General features: G+C 36.7%; 1 protein-coding gene and 1 long non-coding RNA gene across 2 annotated transcripts in view; one reads left to right on the top strand and one right to left on the bottom strand.

Moving 5' to 3' along the window:
• LOC307166689 overlaps positions 1-22,082 on the bottom strand; it is a 428,201-nt gene that overhangs the window by 332,087 nt on the left and 74,032 nt on the right. The window lies entirely within an intron of this gene.
• Positions 1-22,082, top strand: part of frem2b (FRAS1 related extracellular matrix 2b) — a 104,590-nt gene that overhangs the window by 33,714 nt on the left and 48,794 nt on the right. Inside the window, exons 3-6 of the mRNA XM_079885169.1 lie at positions 10,583-10,729; positions 15,983-16,213; positions 18,434-18,559; positions 18,771-19,022. Of these exons, the coding sequence (XP_079741295.1) occupies positions 10,583-10,729; positions 15,983-16,213; positions 18,434-18,559; positions 18,771-19,022 (756 nt within the window). The remainder of the gene's footprint in view (positions 1-10,582; positions 10,730-15,982; positions 16,214-18,433; positions 18,560-18,770; positions 19,023-22,082) is intronic.

The following is a 22,082-nucleotide window of genomic DNA, read 5'->3' as shown; positions in this document are numbered from 1 at the left end:
GAGAGTTTTTCTTCAAAGAGAATGCTGCACCACAAATTGCTTTATTTTTTCTATGTCAATCTATTATTGTGGTATGACATATCTCATATAAACTCACCATTAAATATGCATGTGAAAAAACAAACAAAAAACTGTGGCCTCTACTCAGTCAGACACTCTCTTCCTTAATCGACTAGAAAGTAATGGCAACCTAACTGTAACTTTCCTGTAGCTCAAACAGTAGAGTGTTGGCACTTGCAATGCCAAGGTCATGGCTTTGATTCTCAGGGAAAGCAAGAATTGGTAAGAATGTAAATGTGTACCTTGAAATGCAATGTAAGTCGCTTTGGATAAAAGCGTCTGCCAAATGCATAAATGCAAACCTGCAAAAATGTCCATGATAAACAAGTGCATTTGGCATGCCAGCATCAGCTCATTTCTGAAAACGTTTAATTAATCCCACCTCAGTAGAGATGTCCGTTTGAGTGCTCAGTGGCTGTGCATAATTGCTACTTTCAATATTTAATCGTCAGTGACCTTTATGTGTTCACACTAGAGATTTTGCCATGCTAAAAGACTTTGTTGTTGCTTCCAGTGCCGCCATGACTTCCTGATCTTAACATCACAACAAAGGTGGTAATTAAACCACTCAGTGGGTGGAGAGGACTTTCCAATGGATATAATAGCTGACATAAATGAACAAGTCTCTCATCATGAAGCGCCTTTACTGACTGCCTGATAATTCCCTTGTTCTATTTCTGCTGCAGTTTTCCATTAGCCAATCAGTGGATCCACAGTGGCATTACAGCGAGTTATGAATACAATTATGTCCAATTTTCAAAGTCGCAGGGATTGGGAATGTATTTGTGCTATTAATTGCTATTTCTTTCCTTGCCATAGAAAAAGAAAAGGCTTGGATTATCCTGGAGAGGTTATGTTATCTATCCTGAAACTGAAGAAAGTAGAGACTCTCACATTGACTTGCTCCATGGTTGTAGTTGGTCTTTTTTTTAGGGGGAGGAGAGTTTACATTAGAACAGGCTCAATATTGTGGATTACACCTACTATCGCTTACTTGTATTCAAACACTTGCTTGATCCTCAAGAAACTGTTTCAGAGGAGGCCATTCAATCAAAAAGCAGTGAAAGAAAGCACTGTTAAATAATCGTGTGTCCATCCAAGTCTGCGCTCTAATCCTCTTTTTTTTTAATGAGCAGCGGTCAAGGATAAGACCCGACCTTGGTGCTTTGGAATGACATTCTGCCTTTCTCTGCCTTTAAAGGAGATCACAGAGAAGGGAGAGAGAACGTTTCTTCCACTTAGATTATAGTTTTGTATGAGGAGAACCTTTAAATAGCTTTTAATTTGTTTACATGTTTTAAAGGAATACTGTAGTTCACTTCAAAATGAAAATTCTGTCATCATTTACTCACCCTCAAGTTGTTTCAACCCTGTATTAAGTTCTTTCTTGTGCTGAACACAAAAGAAGATATTTTGAAAAATGTTGTAACCAAACAGTTGATGGACCCCATTGACGTCCATCGTATTTTTTTCCTACGATGGACGTCAATGGGTTCTATCAACTGTCTGGTTACCCACATTCTTCAAAACATCTTCCTTTGTGTTCAGCACAAGAAAGAACTTAATACAGGGTTGAAACAACTTGAGGGTGAGTAAATGATGACAGAATTTTCATTTTGAAGTGAACTATTCCTTTAATGTTTAATGAATAAAGCTCGGTCTCAAATAGAGTCGGTAAGATGCTTGGTGAGTAATAAAAGAAGTCTCTTCTGCTCACCAAGGCTGGATTTATTTCATTAAAAATACAGTAAAACAGTAAAGTTGTGAAATATTATTATGATTTAAAATAACTGTTTTCTATTTTCATATATCTTTTCAAATTGTATTTTATTCCTGTGATGGCAAATCATTACTCCAGTCTTCAGTGTCACATGATCCTTTGGAAATCATTCTAATATACTGATTTGCTGTTCAGACATTTCTTCTTCTTCTTCTTCTTCTTCTTCTTCTTCTTCTTCTTATTATTATTATTACTATTATTACAAAATAACTTTTTGAAATAATAATAATATTGAAATCTAGTTTTTCATATAAAAACCTGAGAGAGGCACAGGTTTGTGCTTTTGGTTCAGAGTCTAGCATGAACTTGTGTGAATGAACTAGTGCTAATAGGATTAGACTCCAAATTACAGGATTTAGTTTTTGTGTGCCAGTGTTTTCCAGGCATATAGAGTGACCTTCATAAAACCCCCCTGCCCAGTGTGATAGCAGAGTGCGTGCACAGCGAAGACCACAATACGAATGCGGTGTGCTAAACGAAAGAAATGCCTATTGCACTTTAAAACGTTCAAAGAATGTTAAAACACCTTGCACAACCAACATCTCCGGAAAGCTGAGAGGTGAGAGACAAATGCAGACAGGCTTTATGGGTGAGAAGCTTTCACTGACAGGTTTGGTGGAAGGCCATATAATTTTATTGACAACGTGAAGTCCCCGTCATCCTGGACTGTCACAGGATTTGGTGCTCTTAGAAGCTTCTGCATCCTCTTACCTTGTCCTTTTTCCATTTGGAAAAGTGCATAGTGAAAGGCATTTTGCAATGAAAAGACAAGCAAGGTATTTTCAGAGTCCTCTGTCTGTATGTGTGTATGGGGGGTTGGGTTGGCAGGGGACTTAAGCCGGTGTGTGAGGGAACTGAGCTCAGCAGTGATTGCAAGGGAAGTCACTAGAGCATGGTGCAACTCCCAAGGTTCAGTTTGACCTTTAGGCTCTAACACTCTTTATTTCTCACTCCCAGTCTCCTTGAGACACACGTAAATGAGCTGCGCTGACTTCAGTGAATTCCAGGCAGCTCCTCCTCTCAAGAGTGCGTGGGAATCCTGCTTTTGTGACCGAGGAAGTGAGCTTCAGAATGGTTTCGACAAAAACTCTGTGGAACCAAAAATAAGAAGAAAAAAAATGAACGAGAGTGAAAGAGTGACATTTTCTTTATGCGTTTGTAAAATGGGTCTCCTTGAAACATTTGTCTTGCTGGAAAAGACCCTTGTTTTTTATTTTATATATATATATATACAGGGTGCGATTTGTGAAAAAAACAGAGGGGGGGATGTTTTGAAACATTTTTATTCATAAAAATAAATCATGAGAACATGAACTTCATTCACTGCATTTGCTGCTCTGAGTCTGGACCCTTTTCATTGTTCCCAGCTAGCTAGCTAGAGTTTTCGGGCTGAACAATTACATACATATTTGTACTTGGTGACATTCTGAAAAGCCGTACATGGATCAAAGCTAATGGACAGGATCAGATAAATCAGAGCTTAGATTCTCTGCCCGAGCCCGAACTTGACCCGAACCGGGCCGGGCCGGGCCCTTGATCCAGCACTTGTGTTACAAAATGCAACACGTCACGTGTCATGCTCAGCGTCTCCTCCACTCGCACGCATCACACCGGCCCGGGATAATAATCTTTAAAAATATTTATTTTGTTTAAAAAATATTCTATATTCTAAAACCTTGTTGAATTAAATTAGAGTTGTTGCCTACTAGGGCTACTCCTCCTAGGCCATCCAAAGTTCATTCTTGTTCATTTTCTGTGTTCATCATTTTTCACGTTTTATTTTTATTTTATTTTATTTATTTTTTACGTTTCTTCTTTCAGATCCATTTGCGATCCATTTCATTCTGAATATACAAACAAGGCAGTTTACATGATTTGTCCTTGTTGCATTATTCATTATGATAATAAATAATAAATGCACGCACAATCATCGTGAACTTGATAAATGTTGCAGATATGTTTTACTATGCACAAACAAATGCATTTCAACTTATGTGTGCAAAATTCAGAAGCAGTAAATGAATGTGAAGCAATTTGTACAAATAGAGTGTCTGTAGGCCTAGCTTACTATATGTGTTGTAGCCATTAAATAAGCTCATTTAGTTTCATATTTGTTAAAATATTATAATGTTATTTTTTTCCATCTATGTTGATTTATGAAAAGTGAACAGCACGAGTAAGATAGGATGTGCAGTATATCGGGAGACTTGGAGTGGGTTAGACATGATTTTGACAATTTCATTAAGTTTTGTTTTGTAGAAAGCCTTTCTTTAAAGTGAATTTCGTTTTGTATAAATTGTATCTTAATTTTAATACATTTTTCATCAACGAATTGCATGTATTTAATAAATAAGAAGCAAATATAGCAGACATAATCAGGCTATAATCAGAGGCGCCGCCGCGGTTACTTGCACTGCACGTTAACTGGAGCGCATCTCATCATAAATTAACCGAAACTAAGTGTATGCCTCAAATAGAATATTAAGAAATATATCTAAAGAAAGCTTGAAATGTCTTTAAACGAAACAATTCAAAACGAAAAGAAATAGGCAACACTCTGATGTAATCCATGCATTTCTCCATATATGCGCATTCACTACGGAGATGGCGATCGTCAACTTCATCTTTGCTTCATCTCAACTTCCCTGGCGCCACCCCTGGGTTTAAATCGGGCTCGGGCTCATAACATACAGTTAATGTGTCGGGCCGGGCCGACAAAGTCAATTCGCCTCATTCGGGCTTCGCGTCTACCGCGCCGCGCGAAACGCCTTCGCGCCGCAGGACCTCTAGACGCGCGTAAACGCGTCTTTGCATTGACTTAACATTGAAATCACTCGCGCCAGACACTCAAGTCATAATCAAAATCAAAAAACCTTTGCGTTTAGCCTCAATTGAGTAAAACACCGTATGAGCAACTTCAGCACTAACTCTGCTTGTCATCATAGAAACAGATAATCAGATTGTGATGTTTATTCCCGCTTCAGTAATATCGTGCATATGCGGCGTAAAAAAAGACCTGCAACCGTCTCGCAAGTGTTGATAGGCTATTACTCGTGAGGTGTAACCAATCATATAGCACCGTGGGCGGGACATTGAGAAAGTCTGCAGAGTGGTGGTTACAGAGAGGCTGCGGAGCCAGTCAAAGTAGCGCATTTTAAAATAAAAAGGATTTTAATCAAACCACGGATCCGTGATAAGTTTTGTGATCCGCCTCGCCACTAGTGTAGTAGCACTGATCACTTTGAGGGGGGGATAAATTTATCCCCACCGGGGATAAAAATAATTCATCAGAGGCAGGGATACATTGACCAGAAAGGGGGAAATCCCACGCATCCCCCCCGGCAAATCGCACCCTGTATATATACTACCATTCAAAAGTTTAGGGTTAGTATGTTTTTTTTTATTCATCTTAGATGCATTACATTGATTAACAGTAATGCTGTTCTTTTGAACCATCACAATTTATAATAAAATAATAAGCAGCACAACTGTTTTTAACATTGATAATAATAACAACTGTTTCATGAGCATCAAATCATTATATTATAATAATTTATGAAGGATCATGTGAGTCGTGACACTGAAGACAGGAGTAATGATGCTGAAAATACAGCTTTGCATCACAGGAAACATATTAAAACATATTCAATTAGAAAACTGTTATTTCAAATTGAAATATAATTAAATATAACTATAACCGATTACAAATCTGATTAAATCTTCTTTAAAAACCTTAAAAAATCATATCAACCCCAAACCTTTGAAAAGCTTTTTGCAATCATGTGAAAATAGTAAAGAAAGCTAAATAAGTAAAAGTAGTGAAAAAACCATCAACCTCATGTTTGTAAAAAATAAAAAATAAAAAAAACTTTTTTATCCAATAACTATAGATGCAGACTTTCCATTTTGCTCCAAGCTGGTCTTTAATTTAGGCGCTGAGAAGTCAGTGTTTAGCAGTGATGCCTAACAGGCGGATTTGTCTGATGGAGGGAGAATGATGGTGGGCACCGTGGGCCCCTCGATCGCTCTCTCAGTGACCAAATAAGGTTAGTCTGCAGACTCAGTGCTTATGGAGGAGACAGGGGGCACAGAGTTGGCACGGCTCAGGCTGAGCGGAGCCTCCGGTCTCATTCATAACAAATCTGTCCATCAAAAGCCGATGTCATGCTTATTATCTTGTGGTGAGAGACAGGACATGCTATGTTTGTACTGTAGTGACTACTAAATCTATATTAACTCTGCCCAGAGCATTAATCAGTGACATCATCATTTCTGTAATGTATAAAATGATGGGCTGGTCCGTGAAATGGAAATTCACCCTGTGCATCTTATTGATCTTCTATGCATTTTTTTACATTTAGACTTAGTCATTTTTAAATAAAATATTGTAACTCGATCTTCCAGTGAAACAACAGACTTCTTTCTGGTGACATATGCCAGACACTTTAAAAAATGTTGACTGCTGGCTCACATTCAGATCTGCTTCCTTCCAGTTAACAACAAATAGATGAACCAAGTCTCTTCTTTTCTTTTTCGATAATCCGTTTAACTTGCATGTACATCACAATACGAAATTATCCTCTATACTCAGGTTGATATTTAACTTGAACAAAACCATTAGATAATTTATTTTATTTTATTCCCCAAAATATGCTGAATAACAGGCAAAAAGTTTCAATCTCAGCACGTATTGCCCATGTGTTTTTAAAGAGGTGATGTAGAATGTGCTTGCTTACAAAATTATGTTTTACAATACAAATAATTAATTACATTAATGGTTTGGTTTTCGTAACATATTGCTTGCAGCAAGCAGCATATCATCAAAGAAATGAGGAAAATACATTTTTGAAGTTGTTTTTCAAAGCATTGTCTTTTCAAAGGGGGTTCTGAAAATGCACTAGAACGTGACCTAAGCGGGGCTTTGAGAAAACATCAGTGTTAACAAAACCCCTGCTCAGCAATCTTAACCTACAGTTATAGATTAACTGAGGTTTTCCTTGAACTCTTTGAAGTCGGTTGATCCAGCTGAAACACAACCTCACCTCTAATACCTGAACTGTGGGCCGGATCTAGAACAATGCTAGGCCTATCATATGTTAGTTAAACATAACTTATCATATTGCATGCACATTAAAATCAAAGCTTGATGTGGTCTTTCTGTGGGAAACACATGTGGAAGACTGTTGTACGGGTTGACTCTTCAAAATGCTCTTTGAAGGGTTTTTACTTGGGTTTTTTTTCACTTGACCAGATAAGGTCAAGTGAATGAAATTGTTGAATTTTCTTGTTTTATCAGAAACTATAGAATGTTTAACTAAATAAACTTCCTATAGCTTATGAACTTGCTAAGTGATCTCACCCACACACAAAATAAACTCTTATACAGAGGTCATTTTGTGCAACCGAAGGTCCCTTTGATTTCTCAGTTTTTGCACTGAGGAGAATTAGAATCGTTTAGAGTTGTTACTTTGACATAGTTACTGTATGTTGTCTTTAGGGGCCAAATCTCTAGAAAGAGAATGAAAATTCACCTCACTTCTTTCCTCAAAAGTAAAGTGGATCCTGTTTATTCGCTTGTCACAGAGAGCAGGCTTTGTTGAAGTCCAAAAATCTTTGTATTCTGCAAATCTTGAATTCTCTTTCATCAAAAGCGTGTTGACACAGCCAATTATTCTGCAAAATGTCGGACTTTGAAGATGAGGCAGGTACTTGATGAGGCAGGTACTGAAGATGAGGCAGGTATGCTCAGATCTGAATCTTCTGTCATTGTTGGTTAAATTTTTTACTCTGACAGGGCTTCATCTTGCAGTTTGAAGACGCTTTCTTCGCTTGTTATGTTTCATAAAAGCAGCTCTCACAAATCCTGCAAATGAAACCGAGGGCCATATTTTAACAATCTGAAACACAAGTATCAAACACGAAACGCAAGTAACTTTGTGGGCGGGTCTTGGGCGCTGTTGCTATTATCCCGGCAGGATAAATGACTCTTGCGCCCGACGCAAATCTAAAATAGGTTGGTCTGAAGTAGCTTCATTATTCATAGGTGTGGTTTGGGCGTAACGTGAAATACACCAATCAGAGCGACATCTCACATTCCCTTTAAGAGCAGGCGCGCTTGTTCCATGGCGGATTGCTATTATAACAGCGGATTTGCCAGGCGCACGCCAGGAGCGGTTCACAGCCGAGGAGACCGACGTTCTCGTCAGGGCCGTAAAAGACAGAGAAGTGACATTGTATGGGGATGGGAGAAACACACCCAAATTAGCTTAGATTAAACAGGCGTATAATAATTTGGGTAAATGTGTAAGCTAGATTTATGCCTATTGTTTCACATCTTCATGGACACTTCATGGATGATTTCCCTTGTGTGGTAATATTTTTCCTTGTAATTAGGTATGGTTTGCAAAAATGGGAACTGCTGCCTGGATCTGTGTAGATGAGAGAAGCAAAGTATATGCGCGTTGTGCACACGCTACATTATGGTCAAGCATGAGCCCTTAAAATAGCATCTGAATAATGCGTCACTGACTTTAGACTAGGTTTTTCCTGGTCTGTGGCAGAATTGGTTTCTAAACTGCAAAATAGCACCAGGGAATGTTTGCGCCGGAACACGCCTCCTCTTTTCGCTGAACCGCCCCCAGGAGCGCAAGTTCATTCCCTAGTTTACCGACGTGTGTCTGACGAGGGAAAAGTCCGCTGTGCGTCAGGTGCAAAATAAGAATGATAGCCTACATGCATCAGTGTACAAAGTCAATTGCGCTGGGTGCAAGATAGGGCCCCGAATCATTGGAAAAGTGTATTTTAGTTGTTGATCCATATTTGTCAAGGTTAGTATTTGAATAATCAGAGGTGACACATTTTTATGTGTCTGTGCTGTATTGGTTTAACATTGTGAACCTTCCTCATTGACCATGCTAGATATTTGGATTGATGGGATTATTTTGACAATTGTAGGTGTAAAAATACATGAAAAGCTCTTAACAGGTGCTACTAGCAAGCTTTACACACATGCACATTTACGTTAACTATAAAACATCCAGACTTGAGCGTCTCGCCCTTTGCATGAAAGGGAAACGGAGATAGTGGGACGTGACGGGTTTGCAGAGCGTGACAACTGAACAGAGGAGGAAGGAGAAAAGGAGTGTGCATGGTGGGTACGGCCTGTGTAGTGTTGCCAAAAGCAAACAAACCACAGTCCACTGATAGCTCAGTACAAAGAAGCCAGAGCAGAACAGACCTATGGATTGAAGTCTCTCTCTCTCCCTTGCTCACTTCCTCTCTATCTCTTATTTTCTCTTAACATGCCAGCTGGACTGGACTGGACAAACGATCCCAAATGCTGATTGGATGGGTCTGTCAGACAGATCAATCTTTCTCTTTGTTATACGAAGAATTTTGTTTGTGTGTGCAGTATGTGTGTAAGACTCACAATTTTCCATTTCCTGTTGAAACAGAACATTAGGTGGTACTTATCAGGGTTTGTCCTTATATTAAATAACTTTTGGCACATTTCACAATTATGGTAACTTTGGTGTCCTTCTACAGTGTTTTTCTTATGAGGTCTCTTATATACGTATGTTAGACTATTATGTGACATAAAATTAACTTACTATGAAAAATGTCTAGTTTTAAATGCAAATCTATTCCCCCCTTTAAAATAGTAATTTTAGCCATCTGTTGATTTGACATTAAATATTAATGTTAATGTAAACAATATTTAATCACTGTTTTAAAACTTAGTTATTACAATTTTAATTAAAAACATAATAATAATATTTATGTATTTATTTATGCAAAAATTTAGTTATTTTGTATAATAACTGTGTCCCAAATTTTGTGCACAAAATGGTTATGAAAATTTACAGACAAGAACAAAAAGCCACACATTTTTTTTTTACATTTTATTAAACCAAATTGTTTAATACAAATTTCTATCTGAAGAAATTTGATTTCTAACTCTATCTGAAGTATGAATATTTAATTTAACGTAGATTGACTAGACACATACTGTATATATACATATACATGTATGTATGTATATGTATTATATGTAGTTATGTTCTATAATATTTGTGCACAAAATGGTAACCAAAGCTTACAGACAAGGTACAGACCACATATTTATATAATGTATTTACATAATTGTATCTGAATAATGCATATTTAAATTAATATAGATGGACTAGACATATTACATTTTTCCATTATTTGCATTCCTACATTTGTGTGTGTTTGATGTCTGTGTGTGTGGCTGTCTTTGCGTACAGATTGTAACTGGTAGGGATGGCCTCCAGGAGCAAGCCCTCACTTTGAATCTCACTTCAAACGCTGACGATAAAACAGACTAACACAGATAGAAAACAGACAAACCTTTTTTATTTTAATTAGAAACGAAGCAATTAAACCTGCACTTTCCCTCACCGCTGCATCAGAGATTTTTGACTGATATCACACTGTTATTGTTGAGATGAATAAGGTACCCTTTATGAATTCGAGAATTCAGCTCCATTAAACCTCAGAGGGCCATATTAAAGCTATTACTTCAAAGAGAAAGCCTTTGAATGCTTCTAACAAAAATTTATAGAGTCTAACTTTTGTACGTTTGTACATGGATTAATTCAATCAGTGCACAGCAAACAATTCATACCCTGTAAGATTGATCCTTTCCAAATCATTACTACACCTTTGATACTAATCTTTAGCTGATTGTATGTTCAATATGTTTCTTCTGTTTTTCTGTAGGGGGCAACAAGCTGAAGAACCAACATTTCCGGCTAAACTGGGCATGGATATCCTTGGAGAAAGAGTACTACCAGGTTGATGAAGAGGCTAAGTTTCTGGAGGTGGTCTTGAGACGTAGAGGTTACCTTGGCGAGACCTCATTTGTTAGTAAGTGATGTTAAGAGACCTAATTTCCCATCATGCACTACTGATAAGATTTTATGAAGAAAAAAGCCTTTTTGTTGTGTGAAATAACCGTGACCTCTAATTTGCTGATAGGAGTCTCTTTATAACATCACTATTTTGGTTTCTTTGAACCTCTGTAGATGTTGCTCCTCATGTCATCAGATTTGGCTACTTTGCTTTGCATCAAGGCATAGCTTGGTTTTAAGTCAGAAACCCTCCCACAGATCTCTTCATTGCTGGTCCCCTAAGGGCAAAGTTGAGTTTCCATAATCAGCAGGAAAAAAACATTAAATCCCTATAAACAGGAACCTCACATGGGAAGGGTCAAAGATCAAAGTTTAGATTCAAAGTTTACATTCAGCTTTTTTTTGTTGTTATGATCACCCTGTTAGGGTTTATTTTGTATTAATTTACCAGCTGACTGTACATTCATTACTAGTGGTCGCCAAGGCCGATATATCTGCCAATATTTGACATTTTTTAATTATCTGCATCAGCCGATAAGTTTTTCTGTTTGACAGATGTACCTTAATTTCACTAACCTTGCAGACTAACTGTAGTCAAATCAGCGGTAAGATCTTCTGATTTGTGCATTTGTAGACTGCATAAAAACGTGTTACTCTGTGCCAGCAATGCGAAATGCAGACAGGAGATTTCAGCTGTCATTGGAGACACACGATCGACAAACTTTAAACCCTATAGATTTCAAACTATGCTGCTCTAATTTTCAAATCATTACTATTCATTACTGTTCAAAAATTTGGGGTCAGTATGATTTTACTTTTTTTGAAAGAAGATTCACCAAGGACACATTAAATTGATCAAAACATTGATAATAATAAGTAATCTTTTTTGAACACCAAATCAGCATATTAGAATGATTTCTGAAGGATCATGTGACACTGACAGGGGAGTAATGATGCTGAAAATTCAGCTTTGCCATTACAGGAATAAATTATGTTTTAAAATATATTCAATTGGGAAATAGTTATTTTAAATTAGGAATATTTTAAAGTATATACAGTTTTTACTGGGTTTTTTTTTTTTTTTTTTTTTTTGGTAAAATAAATGCAGCCTTGGTGAACATAAGTGACTGCTTTCAAAAGCATAAAAAAAAAATCATATTTACCCAAACCTTTGAACAATAATATGGTTGTCAGATATATGTATCTCAAATTTAAGAATTTTTGAAGAACAACACAATTTTATGAATTTGTGAAAGATTGAGCTTGTGTGGGAATCAGGGAAAGAAATTAACCAAAATGCCATTGAAGCATGGCAGCAAAAATTTCCCATAGTGTTATATTTCCCCAGGTATATTTATTAAAGTATAATGTAGAGCGAGGCGGTTGTTATAGCGAATACAACCCCGACAGGCTGATCGGGACAAGGTCTTGAATCAGCCTGAAGGGGTTGTATTCGCTATAACAACCACCTCGCTCTACATTATCCCGCTTATTACATGGCTACCCACCAAATAAATCAATAATTTGACACAAAATATTGATTTAAAAAGGAGTTTATTGATTTAAAAATGATTGTATTGCTTCCGCTAAAGAAAATAGTCTGTTCCATCTCTACGGTTAGAATCCTGCGTCCATAGCAACGCTCTGTTTTTCATGGCAACGGTGTGTTATACTTCGCAGCGGTCTGTTATCAAGAAATAACAGACCGCATTCTACATTAAAATTCAACCAAGCCATGTAATAATGTAACATAACATTTTATGTTATCTTTGATATATTTCATAATATTTTATTCTAAGTCTAGAATAGTTTAGTTTCTAGTTATGAATTGGTTGAATTATTTGGACAAAATGTTTTTATATGCTTTGGAGAAATCATTCTTATTAATGTAAAAAAAAAAACTCTGAAAGTCAGTTCCTAAGGGCAAATGTTACTCCTCAATTCTGGAATGAATGTTTATCAGATTTTAATCTAAATCTGTTCCTGCAGCCCAACTGGTAGAGCATGGCGCTAGCAACACCAAGGTAATGGGTCAAGGTCACAATACAGATTGTTTCAAATCAGCTTTACAATGATAAATGGGTAAATAATGATCAGTGATGCAAACATAATTCAATTCTGCTGTAAAGCAGTGGAGTGTTCATCTCTGGCCAAAACAAAACTGGCATGGAAAAGACTGTAAAAACAAGGGTTAGACCTCTGCATGAGACTTGCAGGATTACACTGACAGACCTCCACAAGTTCTCATCACACGGATGAATATTCCATCCACATGCTGAGCTTGACCACCATTCCACAACTCACCTCGGTTCCGGTCCAGGGCCTCTCGGTGAGACGGGCTGCTGTCCTGCTGTTCGTCTGCCACTCGCTGGGCCTGGATCACAGACCTTCCTGTACTGAAGGGAGGAGACGAGGAAGTCTTTGAAATGATGATTTTTATTCAATTATTATTTAGATTTTTCACTCCCTCCCTCAGTTTCTCTTCAAGGACTGATGTTCTATGAATAATTTCGTTTTTTGCTGGCACATGCGAAGGCAGGACATGACAGGACCCCTCCTTTTTATGTGATGTACCTTAATATCAAAGCGATTCTTTCTAAGTTTGCTTCAAAGTAGTCTTTCTTCTTTCGGCAGCTCAATTTCTCCTTCTTTGCCAAAGCTCATCATTATGCGTCCATCATAACCCTTCTAGTCTGGCCTTTCCCCTGGCAGTTTTTCCTGGAAATTCTTCTTCTTTCTGTGTTTATTTATTTATTTATTTGTGGGTTATATTAATATCTTATTTTGTTGGTGACCTTTGAGATTTCTGTGTTGGAAAGTTAGTGTTCTCCTTGCTGCACAGTTGCTCACGAGCTAACAATGCCCATGGCACACCTGCCGTGAAGCTCCTGGCATTGTAAAACCCTTTTCAATCCAAGTGGACAGAAATCCACCAGCGGGACTATGAGTATCTGATCTTTTGTTGGATGTTGATGGACTAGCCTTCTGAGTCTTATTCTCTTTTCAAAGAACTACACACCTCTCCCTTTGAGTCTTTTTATTACCGAATGGTTGCGTCACACATGCTGCAGCTTCTCTACATTGGGCTGTTAACAAAGCTCTGCTGTGATTTATAGAAACACAGATATGACACAGATGTGATATAGGGGAGCGCGGGGCACAACCTAACGCGGGGTTAGTTGTAACACGCTTGTTTTAAATACTTCCGCACATGCTTGGATGACGGAACTTTGTTTATTTACTAGTTGCCATATCAACACTATATAGAAAAAAAAAATCCGCCAAAATTATTTTCTTTTTGGAAGATATCCATAGACATTTATTAAACCATAGCAAAAGTAAATTTCTTACTTAAGTTAATTTTTCATCTCTATTTTTTGTATTTATTTAAAATAAGACAAATCTGATATTATTTTAATCTCCAAGATGTTATTTAACAGTTGAGATAGTTCTTTAATGCTTCGCTAACTAGCAGAAGACACTAGCAGGGTTTAAATCGCAGTTGTGCAGGCGGGGCCATGTTGTAACACTGCGTTACAATGTGCCCCTATTAGAAATATGCTATTATATTCTATACTTTTATTAATTTTATTGAGAAAACGTGAGGAAAAGGTGAATAAAGACTGAGAGTCAATGTCCAGAAATGACTAATTATTTATTTGTTTTGAACTATGTTGTATAGCTGTGTTTTCATGTGTTCGTAGTCAAAACTCAAAAATGAGTTTCTATTTAATTATTAAAAATTGCCATTATTTTATATGAAAAAGTTTTTTAATTGTATTTTATTTAGAAAATATTTTAGTTTGTTTTGTATATTTTTTTTATTAGATCAGATAACATTTTAAGCTGCCATATGTCATGTTACAATGTGCCCCACACATGTTACAATGTACCCCACCTATGGGGCATGTTGTCACATTTCACTTCCATTCTTTCGGGCTATATCAAGAAAAAAGTATATACTGTATTAATAAAATAAAAACACATAATTGTACTAGACATGTGGGAAATTAATGTGGGGAAAAAATAAATACTCTGAACCATAAGTAGATTTGCACAAACTGAGAAAGTCAAAAAGCGTTAGGTTGTGCCCCGCTCACCCCTAAACATGAGATTTTGCCAATCCCTTGCAGTAGTCTGTCAAAAGGACACTAACAACATTTTTGTCGAAAACAAAAATGTATGTTCTTAGTACTCCAAAGCACTGGAAAAGAGTGCATTTATTTGTTTGTTTGTGTAGTTCCAGAAAGAATATCTTAGCAAAATTACAGAAACAAAAATAAAAAAATTAAAATAATAACAAAAAATTATTGTATATAAAAGTCTTAAAGGGGTGGCATAATGCCCTTTACACAACATGTCAAATAAATCTCTGATGTCCCCAGGGTGTGTATGTGAAATTTTAGCTCAAAATAACCCACAGATATTTTTATATAGCTTGTTAAAGTTGTCACTTTTTGAGGGTGAGCAAAAACGCTCCGTTTTTGTGTCTGTCCCTTTAAATGCAAATGAGCTGGTGCTCCCGGCACAAAGGGTGGAGCTTCAACAACTTGTGTCCCTAGCAGCTTGGGTTACCTCACACACAAGCAACTGAAAATTTCAAATACTTTTAGCCTTTTATGTTCAAACTGGAGTCAGAAAGATGGAGAGACTCAAGAAGAAGTGACAACATGTAGACAACATTTTTGAATGGTTAGTTGACGAATTTATGTAGCTTATGTGTAGTTATCTTCTAGTCATTGATTAACATATTCTGTCTTGATAATCAATAAATCTTGTTCCGGGGGCGGGGTTTATGTACATTTTAGGGTTTGTGATGTCACTAACCCGGGAGGAAAGTCATGTAGTCCCTACCAGCCGTTTGTTGTAGTCCTTAAAAAGCGATTTCTGGAAAATAAAATATCTCGCTTTGCTTTGAACTTTGAGCGTCGTAACTTTGCAGATGTTGTTTATTCTCAAACAGCAACATTACACACTAACTAAAGTCAGAAAAGTGAAATCAGAATCAACCACCCCTTTAAAAAGACTTATCAAAAAATGTAAACAAAAAAAAAAAATTGCTGAAATCAAATAATACATATTATCAATAAATTAGTAAATAAAATAATTAATAAATAAAAACAAAATGAATATAAATCCTGAACATACTATTTAACATTTTCGAAACCTTAAATCTAGCGCTTAATCTACAATTTGATCTAATAATGTTATAAAATACTAAATGCTTTATATGCTTGATTTAAAGTTGATTTACTCTTACATTCTTAAGGTATCGGCACCAAAGATGGTACGGCTGAAAAGGACAAAGATTTTCGAGGAAAGGCCCAGAAACAAGTCCAGTTTAACCCAGGTCAGACCACTGCTACTTGGAAGGTGCGCATCTTGTCGGACAGCCTGTACGAGCAGTCCGAGACCTTCCAGATTGTCCTGTCAGAGCCTGTCATGGGAGCACTGGAGTTCCCAGAAGCAGCAACGGTGGAAATCGTTGACCCCGGAGATGGTGAGCTCACAAAAAAAAGCAAAAATAAAGATCAGTATGGGGGTTCAAAAGCCAGACTTTTTTAAACATATTTCAACTTTAAACAAATTATCTCAAACTTCAGCCAGTCATTAGAAATGTTGATTTAACGTGAACTATGTTTGGGCTTACATAGGTTATGTGTTCAGTCTGTTACTCAGTCTTAGGTATTCAATCTAAGGACATTTCAACTGTTCAAAAGTTTGGGAATGGTGAGATTTTTAAAGTTTCTTATGCTCACCAAGGCTGTATATATATATATATATATATATATATATATATATATATATTTATTTTTATTTTTATTTTTTTATCAAAAATACTGTGAAAAAACATTAATGCTGTGAAAAATTGGGTATTGTCTGCCCTCAGTGTCACATGATCCTTGCTAAATCATTCTAATACATTGAATTGATGCTCAAGAAACATTTCTTATTATTATCCATGATGAAAACATTTGTGCTGCTTTGTGTTATGTTTTGGTTTAAACTTTAAAGTGTTATAATTTTTTTCTGGATTCTAAATTATATTGTAATTGTATATCTAATATTATAATAATATTCTTTGATAAATAGAAAGTTCCAAAGAACAGCATTTATTTGAAATATATTTTATTGGAACAATTTAATCATACATTCTTGCTTAATAAATAAATTATTTCAAAATCTTACCCCAAATTATTGAACAGTAGTGCATATATATCTATATATTTCTTATATCAGGCAAATATCTCAACTGGCAAATCAAATGACAACATTAACGTCAACACAAAATGTCATTTGCAACCTATTTTACTGCTGTAGGATTAATTATTGCTGAGTGAAATTCAAATCAAAATGTTGGCCAGGACTGATTTGATCAATTAGAAATGAATTGGATTTTTTTGTAAGTGGTCTGAGGGGATGGGTTGAAAAATTAAGAGGGATTGATGAAAAAAAGGGAAAAATGTCAGCCAAAAAAAAAACAAAAAAAAAAACAAACAAGAAAAGGCTACGAAGACCATTTCTTTTTTTTGGGTGGAATCAACATTGAAATACTAATAATGTGTATTAAGACAGTAAACAAGGTTAGTTTATGAAACTTTAATAGTACATTCAATTAATGAAATGAGAAATGTTACATTTTATATTTAATTTGCTGAGTGAGTGTTACTTGAAGGCAATATGATAATTTGTGTATAAGAAAAACAATCCAACCAGGCAAAGGGTAAGAGAAAAAATATGGAGAAAGCGTGTCGGTGGGGGCAGACATCACAGTGGTCACCCTTCTGTGCATTGTAATCATAGCATAATATCTCCAGAACATCTGAATAACATCCTGGTTCCTTCTCTTCAAAACAGAGCAGCCAAGCCTCTGATGACAGGATCTACGGCTGATTTAGCAGGAGCAAGTCCCTTTGTTCTCTTATCTGACTGAATGAGCTTTCTCCATAGATCTTACACTTACTCTGCTGTTCTTAAGATGAATTTCACACCTGATGTCCCTAAAATATCTTGTGCTCTTTACTGTTATTACACTTACAAAATAACCATAGTATTATGTTGTTGTTTTTTCTTGATTACAAAGCATATAATCAAGTTTTTATTGTCAATTTCTGAAAGAAAACCCAGTTAGTGTCCTTAGAGAGCTGCTCAGCCATATAATGTCCCAATACTCACTGAAAGTCAAGTCTTATACGGATAAAGGGGTTTAATGTAATTGAAATGGTGACCGTGAAGTTGCCAAAGGTTTTTAACCCATGAATATATGGAGCTTAACACACCATAGTATTAACTTTCATCTTCTGTGTTTTCTTCGGTGCGACTTCTATTCCTGTTATTTTTTTTATCCATTCCCAACTCTTTTGATAAGAGTTGTTATTTGTATCTCTCCCACTATGATTACTTATCATGAATCTTGGGTTTGTTAAATTATTATGAAATTCTGAACCTTTTGACAGCAGTTGTGAGAGATCAATCCCACATTAAAAATACAGAAACAGAAACAAGTTACACATGCATTTTTAAAATGTTTAAAACTTTGGTGTTTGTTTGAAGACATCAATTTCAAGCTTTGACAGAACTTTAGGTCTGAAACACAACCGAATCCATCTGAACTGATGAAGCTCCTCACAAAATGATGATTTCAGTAACTCTTTTCTTTCTTTGTCTATAAAGTTTTATGTGCATTTATACCAAATGTGATAGTTGCTTTTTGCCCTAGAATGCACAGTGTTCATCCCCTTGGCTACATACTCGATTGAGGAAGATATCGGAGAACTTCTGATTCCTGTGCGAAGATCAGGAGATGTCAGTCAAGAGCTCATGGTGGTCTGCTTCACACAACAAGGTGAATTATGATTGGAACTGAATGAAACTTTACTTAAAGGTATTTCTATTCTTTACTAACCAAATCAAACTTCGTGAACTTTTAAACTTATCAGAATTCTTCAACTACATGTTTAGACTTTAAAGTGGCGTTTGTCCCTGACTAAACCTGTGAGATTAAATGTGAATGCTCAAAACTTCCTCTAATCTTCCCTTTATCCTATTCCGTGCAGGTACAGCCAAGGGCACGGTTCCCACCACAGTGCTTTCCTACTCTGACTACATTTCCCGACCCGAGGAACACCACAGTGTGCTGCGTTTCGATAAGGGCGAGACAGAGAGGCACTGCCGTGTCGTCGTCATCGATGACTCCCTCTACGAGGCAGAGGAAAGCTTTAATGTCACCCTAAGCATGCCCATGGGCGGCCGTCTGGGTCAGGAGTTCCCCACCACCAGAGTGACCATCCTGCCCGATGCAGATGATGGTGAGAATCTTCACTGTGTTGGATGTGTTTGATTTGTTTGGCATGCTTGCTGTTTATATTTCAGTTTTGTAATATTGTTTCACCAAAAGAGAGTAGTTTGAGGTTGATGATCAGAGGCATTAAACAAATATATAAATTATCCTGTGGGATTAAGTTCTGCAGTACATGGAATATATAATCGCTAGAGTTTGTAACAGTTGCAGGGCCTTTTGAGTGGGACTTCATGTAATCAGTAGTGTTTTACACTGCTTAAGCAATGCACACAAAGACTGGGGAATTCTTAAATAATTTATGAGCGCTCTGAATTTTTAGGCAGGGCATCTTATAAAACAAACTGTTCTTTTAAATCTTTGGGGCACTTGCAGGCTCAGACGTTTGAAAAAAATGTCTTGACAGGTGCTTCCATACGAGGCAGTAGTCTGGGAAGCTGTCGGAGGCTTTGTTTTAACACAGTCCCGTAGCGATCTAGCGCAGAAATCTGAAAGCAAGATCACACTGAATGTTTAATCTAAATTCTTAGGATTTATTGAACACCACAGCAAACCTTGAAACGATTTTCCAGCCATAATTCCTGAAGTATGAAAGCATAGAAGGGTGCAGCCTCACCTTAAAGTGGGGAGAATTGATTATTTTGTCTGTAGAGAGATTGTTATTATTCCAATATGGTGTTTTGGATTTCTTTCTTTCTTTCTTTCTTTTTGGTGCTTCAAAGAGCAACCTGTCTGAACCTTTCAAAGTGAAGCTGTGCTTGGAAAAAAAAAAGATTTTTGTGATGAAATTTTTATTTAATTATAAATATTTTAATATTTTAAATTTAATATAGTTGAATTCATAATTAAATGAAAATTCTGTTATCATTTACTCATCCTCATGTTGCTCAAAACATGTGTATATTTTTTTTCCATACAATGCAATTATCATTGAATTATTTGACTTTTATATAAATATATAATAAATACTAAAGCCATTCTAAAGCTATGTGCGAAGAACTGACATTGGGTGAGCATAATTAATTTCCCTTTTTAGATAAACTATCCATTTAGAAAGTAGAAGTTTTTATTGATAAACAAAACATATATAACAGATCCTGTCGTGTATATTTGATCCTTTAAATTCAATTTGATTTACAATTACATTATGGGACAGATTTACTAAACAGGGCAAATAAGCGTGAGAGAGCAATGCCAAAAAAAGCACAGATTGGAGTGGAAAGTTCTGCGCATGATCTACTGACAACACGCAAATTAAAGAACACAAACACCGGATCATTTTCATAATGACCAACACAATCTACCAAGAAGAGCGCAAATTAGCGTCTGGTTTAAGACTTTTTTTGGTCTTTAAATAATGGCGTAAATACCAGTAAATCGACTAGCGCAAACCTTAGTAAATCACATTGCATGATTCATTTCAATACTCTCCTCTCATAAATGTTGCATCTGAAAGGGAAACTCCTACAAATGCATATGCAATAAGGTCAGCCACAAAAATAACCCTGTCAACACATTTTCAGTGCAAATTTTTCACTGCCTGTCGTTAGTAAATCCTGACAGTAGTTTTCTAACACCAAAAGAGGGTTGGCGCTGGCGCAAGCTGTTAGTAAATCTGACCCTAAATGTGCACCAAAAACAAGACTATCCAATATGAAGTAGAAAGCAGTGTTCAGTCGTGTGCACACGTGCGTCTGTGCCCCAGAAAGCACCTTATCGCTCATCTCCAGGCGTAGTTACAGGTGCTGTTCTGTATCATATCTCCCCACGGTGCCTCTTTGTTCAGCAACACCTCCGGGCCTCCCCTCCCCTCACAGCTGCCCGGCTATCTCCTGAGACTGATGCTTATCCTACACAGATGGGGTACACTGGAAGTAAAAGATCCAACAAAAACCGCTGATTTTTAATTTCTACCTACATGAAACTCGGATTCTGTTGGGAAAAAAGGAGCCCTCAAGTTTGTGGGAGGTCTGAAATCTATTTGCATTCACACACACACACACACACACACACACACACACACACACACACACACACACACACACGCCAGAAGATAAAACTTCAGCAAATTAAATTTATTCAGTTTGTGTTTGATGTATAACACCTTTTGAAGTAATTTGGTTTATACAAGCAAATCTTTCATTAAAAAATCTCATGGAAAACAAAACAGCAGGGAAATCAGGCGATAGACAGCCTGCCTTTGCCAAAGCTCCCCTATCTCTGGGCAATTGAATCGTGGATAAGATTTTATTACTATTTATGGGAACATTTTATGGTGTTTAAAGTGTCCTTATTTTTAGAGGACAGAGGTTACATGCCTGAAATTCCCAACAGTTGGTCGTTGTGATGTAATTTAAACCGTTGCGTGTCGAAACGCCGTGTTTGAGACTCCAGGGTCAGCTCTGGAGGCGTCAGCACAACTGTGGTGCCACATTGATGTCTCTGTCAGGATTTTTACGAGGGTCGACTTCAGAGAATATTTTTCAATCTGTAACTCTGTCCGGAATGTCACCAAGCCATTCCAAATGTAAGGAAAGTGAAACATTGACAGGAAGCATTTGGGGTGGTGTGGGAGATCAAGTGACTGTGACTGTGATCAATGGTGACCGTTTCATTACAGCTGCTTTGCTGACTTTTAGGTGATAATTGACTGTGTTTGCAGACAGATAGATTGATACAGTAGATAGATAGATAGATAGATAGATAGATAGATAGATAGATAGATAGATAGATAGATAGATAGATAGATAGATAGATAGATAGATAGATAGATAGATAGATAGATAGATAGATAGATAGATAGATAGATAGGAGTTTGGAGGATGTAAATCTGGATGTCACACAAAGTTTGTTAATGATCATCATGTCACATCTCAAGCATCTCAAGCCAAAACTCTTGTTAAAAACTTAGGCGTTTGGCTTGACAGGGAGTTGAAACTTGACAAACAAGTGAACTCAGTGGTTAGATCTTGTTTCTTTCATCTCTGTCTTCTTTCCAAAATTAAGCCTTTTCTCTCTTTTCAAGACTGACAGAATAATTCATTTTTTTATATCATCACGTTTAGACTAC

Source organism: Squalius cephalus (genome assembly GCF_949319135.1).
Source record: "Squalius cephalus genome assembly, chromosome: 11".
Lineage (NCBI taxonomy): Eukaryota > Metazoa > Chordata > Actinopteri > Cypriniformes > Leuciscidae > Squalius > Squalius cephalus.
This window is presented reverse-complemented; position numbering and strand designations above follow the sequence as displayed.